Genomic DNA, 4985 nt, shown 5'->3' on the forward strand with positions numbered 1-4985 from the left:
ACATGTTATTTTCTCTTAACAACCAACTTTATTGGTTTTTCAAAAAATAATTTAAACCATGTTTAGTGGAAAAAATTGATGAAATATGTAATTAAAAATTTGCAAGTTCGATAAATTATTTGATTAAATTTAATTATTAATTTTAACATAAATTAAAATATAAATTTTAGTCCATATCATACTGGGTATTAGATAATTTGGCCTATTGATTCGAAAATATAGAATTGGATTATGCGGATCGGGTATCATTAGTCATAAGGAAAATGCTTCTGGTACATAACTATTTACATAATATGAGGTGCTAAAATGTAAGTAAAGAAATTATTCGACCGATAAATCATTATGTAAATTGTCATGTATTTGCAACATACTCTTAGCTAGAATACAACTTGGTCAGTTACAACGCTATACCGACCATTGTATGATTCTTCCAATATAGTGTATGCGTTGAATACACGTGACGACTCTGCGCGTGATCATCGTTTGGCATTGGTCAAAACCCACTCAAACCTGACCGTCGATTTAACTTTGAACTTTTAAAAAGACCAAGATTCAACTCATCTGATGGTCATAATTATTGACACGCGTACAGCATTGCCGTAAAAGAAACAGTTTTCCAATCAAACAAAACGCACACAAAAACCACAAAACCGGTGGAATTCTTTGCCTCCACCCCACCGGCCCATCTCTGCTGTGTATTACGTGTATACGTTTCTCTCTGTAAACTACAGCACTTTCTTATAAGGACAAGAATTTCAGTACAATAGCTTAAAATTGAAATTTTTTCATCCACCAGGCCCCTCCCCTCTCTCTCTCTCTAAAATATATTTTCCAGTTCTAAATGTTGAATTTTTTAAGGAATCTGACATATTTTAGGTGAAAGTATAAAAGTTGCAAGCGAAATATTCGATTTCTCTAGCTTGAAAATGTCTTCTGGGTTCTACGGCGGAGGTTCCGACTTCTACACCGTCGGTGGGAGGCCTATCACGAACAACCTTAACCCAAAACAGCAAGTTAACTACAGGTCCACTCTCGCCGGAATTCTACCCGATCCGGCTTCTCAGATCATGCCTTCCCGGCGACCGGATTTGTGAAACAGAAAAGTAATAAATCATTTGCACTATTTCTCGATTCACGCTATTTGTACGAGCTACAACACATTGAGCCTACATTTGTTTTAATTAAAAATTAGATTTTTAGTAGATTTTTATAAAAGTTGATGAAATGTATATTTAAAAAGTTGATAAAAGTCGAGAATGAGTTTGGGAGAAAAACAATTTTAAAAAATGTGCCAAACAAGGCTGAAATCTGTTACTGGCAATTACCAACATGTTATTTTCTCTTAACAACCAACTTTATTGGTTTTTCAAAAAATAATTTAAACCATGTTTAGTGGAAAAAATTGATGAAATATGTAATTAAAAAATTGCAAGTTCGATAAATTATTTGATTAAATTTAATTATTAATTTTAACATAAATTAAAATATAAATTTTAGTCCATATCATACTGGGTATTAGATAATTTGGCCTATTGACTCGAAAATATAGAATTGGATTATGCGGATCGGGTATCGTTTGTCATAAGGAAAATGCTTCTGGTACATAACTATTTACATAATATGAGGTGCTAAAATGTAAGTAAAGAAATTATTCGGCCGATAAATCATTATGTAAATTGTCATGTATTTGCAACATACTCTTAGCTAGAATACAACTTGGTCAGTTACAATGCTATACCGACCATTGTATGATTCTTCCAATATAGTGTATGCGTTGAATACACGTGACGACTCTGCGCGTGATCATCGTTTCGCATTGGTCAAAACCCACTCAAACCTGACCGTCGATTTAACTTTGAACTTTTAAAAAGACCAAGATTCAACTCATCTGATGGTCATAATTATTGACACGCGTACAGCATTGCCGTAAAAGAAACAGTTTTCCAATTAAACAAAACGCACACAAAAACCACAAAACCGGTGGAATTCTTTGCCTCCACCCCACCGGCCCATCTCTGCTGTGTATTACGTGTATACGTTTCTCTCTGTAAACTACAGCACTTTCTTATAAGGACAAGAATTTCAGTACAATAGCTTAAAATTGAAATTTTTTCATCCACCAGGCCCCTCCCCTCTCTCTCTCTAAAATATATTTTCCAGTTCTAAATGTTGAATTTTTTAAGGAATCTGACATATTTTAGGTGAAAGTATAGAAGTTGCAAGCGAAATATTCGATTTCTCTAGCTTGAAAATGTCTTCTGGGTTCTACGGCGGAGGTTCCGACTTCTACACCGTCGGCGGGAGGCCTATCACGAACAACCTTAACCCAAAACAGCAAGTTAACTACAGGTCCACTCTCGCCGGAATTCTACCCGATCCGGCTTCTCAGATCATGCCTTCCCGGCGACCGGATTTGATCGGAAAACGATCTCTGGCAGATTTTCAACAGCAAAGCTTTCTACAACAGCAGCAGATACATAATCAAAATGGGTTGGGGTTTTATCTGCGGAACGTGAAGTCCAGACCAAATTATCAACATGCATCTCCGGTATCTCCTTTATCTCTTGTAGATTTCTCGCCAGTTTCCTCCATTTCAACGGAAGTCGGTGCAATTTCGAATCCTCCGGGAAACCCGCGGTATGGAGTTCCAATTCTTCATCAACCCAGACCACAAAATATGAATAATGTTCCTGTGGGTTCTTCCTTCCCGAATCTGGTACAAAACGGTGCGGGCTCGGGTGTAAATTCGGGTACAGTTTCCGGTCAGGAGTGTTTCTCGACGCAAGAGTCGGAGAAGAAGCTGATGAATCATCGGTTACAGGAGCTCGAGAAACAGCTGTTGTGCGACGAAGATGAAGGCGAAGCGGTGTCTATTGTCACAAACAGTGAGTGGTCTGATACGATCCAGAATCTGATAAACCCAACCCAGAAGACAATTGCGCCATCTCCGACTTCTTCTTCCTCGTCTTGTGCCTCCACTTCTGCTTCTCCACCGCTGCCTTGCCCCAAACAGAGCATGATCGACGCCTCAATTGCTATCTCCGAAGGGAAGAATGAAATTGCATTGGAAATTCTCACGCGCCTTCGTCAAGTGTCCAACACAATAGGCACTTCTGAACAGAGGCTCACCGCCTATTTAGCCTCCGCTTTGAAGTCGCGCGCGAATCACTTCAATAATCCATCGGCGCTGACGGAGCTGTACAGTAAGGAACATATTGTCACGACACAGATGTTGTACGATGTTTCGCCGTGTTTTAAGCTCGGATTCATGGCAGCAAATCTTGCCATCCTCGAAGCTACCTCGGATCATTTATTTAACAAGCTTCATGTCGTGGATTTTAATATTGGGAAAGGTGGGCAGTATGTGCATTTACTCCATGCCTTCGCCGCCAAAAATGGCGGAAAAAAGTTGGCGGTTTTGAAGATCACAACCTTCACGGATTTTATGAGCGGCGGCGAAGAGAAGCTGAAGATAGTTGGAGAGGGACTTAAAGTATTAGCGAGTAAAATTGGCGTTTGCTTCAGTTTCTGCATAATGAATTCGAATATTCGTGAGTTGACAAGGGAGAAACTTGCCGTGGACTCTGATGAAGTTTTGGCGGTGAATTTTGCTTTTGAACTTTACAAGTTGCCGGACGAGAGTGTGACGACGGAGAATTTGCGTGATGACCTGCTCCGCCGCGTTAAAGGATTGTCGCCGAATGTAGTGACGGTGGTGGAGCAGGAAATGAACGCGAACACCGCGCCGCTGGTTGCGCGTGTCAAGGAGGCGTGCGAGTATTACGGTGCATTGTTTGACTCGTTGGACGCGACAGTTTCGAGGGATAACTCAGACCGAGTCAGAATCGAGGAGGGACTGGGTCGAAAGATGTGCAACTCGGTTGCGTGCGAAGGCAGAGATCGTGTTGACAGATGCGAGGTGTTTGGCAAGTGGCGGGCCCGGCTGAGCATGGCCGGGTTTCAATCCAGACCCGTGAGTCCACTCGATGCTAACTCACTCCTATCCAGACTCAATTCAGGGATGTGTAGCAACCCAGGCTTCACAGTGAATGAACTTTGTGGCCGCATCTGCTTTGGTTGGATGGGACGGACTCTCACCGTCGCATCTGCTTGGCGTTAATTGCTTATTTTCGAAGGAAAAAAGAGTACTTAATTTTTTAATTAACTATTATTGTTGTTGTATTAGAGTGTTTCTTTAACTTTTTAATTGAAAAAATGGGTATGAGAAATAATCAAAAGTATTTGGCATTTGCTGACTTGTATGGATTGTTTTGCTTGTTTCTTTAACTGTACTATATATGTTAGACAGTATTAGACTATCGACTAGTGTCCGATACGATATGATATACAAGATTTTAATTCTTATCTCGACAAACACGTCCTAAGTGCCAATATGGGGTGGGGGGGTCCACTGCTTAGATTATATTTTGGTTTATGATTGGTTAGTTCTAGTTGGGTGGGAATTCTTGTGTACTTGGCAGTGGTTTGTTGTGGACGCATTAATCCATTTTGTTAAAAGTGAATTCTTTTGTTATTTATCGAAGGTATCGACAAAAGGTTTTTCATTTGTGACATGTAGGGATAAATCTACAAGATTAGATAATATGGTAAACAACATTTTTATCTTCCTTGTTTACATTATTAAAGTCAACTGCGAGCTAATCTATTTTATCGAACACTTTAATTGGTTTTCTTTGATAGGTTAGACATGATAATATAGACGAAAATCAAGTTAACAATTTTTGTACAATTTATTTACGTTGTCAAACATAGAGCTTGATTTGTTTGGCGGGCTGAAGTTGGTTATTGCGAAAACTATGAAATATTGTGCTGCTCTGTCTAAAACTATCTAATAACGTATATCGAGCGTGTTATTATCAAACATGGCATTTGGGTTTGTTATAAAAGATTATTCTATTATCTTAATGTATATTCGTTTGTTATCTGCTCGAGACGACGGCAAAATGTTATGTTAAAATTACATT

General features: G+C 39.2%; 1 protein-coding gene across 2 annotated transcripts; it reads left to right on the plus strand.

Annotated features, from left to right (window-relative positions):
- Positions 1-779: 779 nt before the first annotated feature.
- Positions 780-4258, plus strand: LOC111393263 (scarecrow-like protein 8). 2 transcript variants are annotated; one of them, XM_023018723.1, is made up of 2 exons: positions 780-1047; positions 2373-4258. In XM_023018723.1, exons 1-2 carry the CDS (start codon positions 927-929, stop codon positions 4118-4120), a joined length of 1869 nt encoding a protein of 622 aa, XP_022874491.1. In that variant the 5' UTR covers positions 780-926; the 3' UTR covers positions 4121-4258. The 2 variants fall into 2 exon arrangements, with proteins under 2 accessions (XP_022874491.1, XP_022874482.1); XM_023018714.1 differs by lacking the exon at positions 780-1047 and having other exon boundaries at positions 2097-4258.
- Positions 4259-4985: the final 727 nt, after the last annotated feature.

This window comes from Olea europaea, chromosome 1, assembly GCF_002742605.1.
Source record: "Olea europaea var. sylvestris chromosome 1, O_europaea_v1, whole genome shotgun sequence".
NCBI lineage: Eukaryota > Viridiplantae > Streptophyta > Magnoliopsida > Lamiales > Oleaceae > Olea > Olea europaea.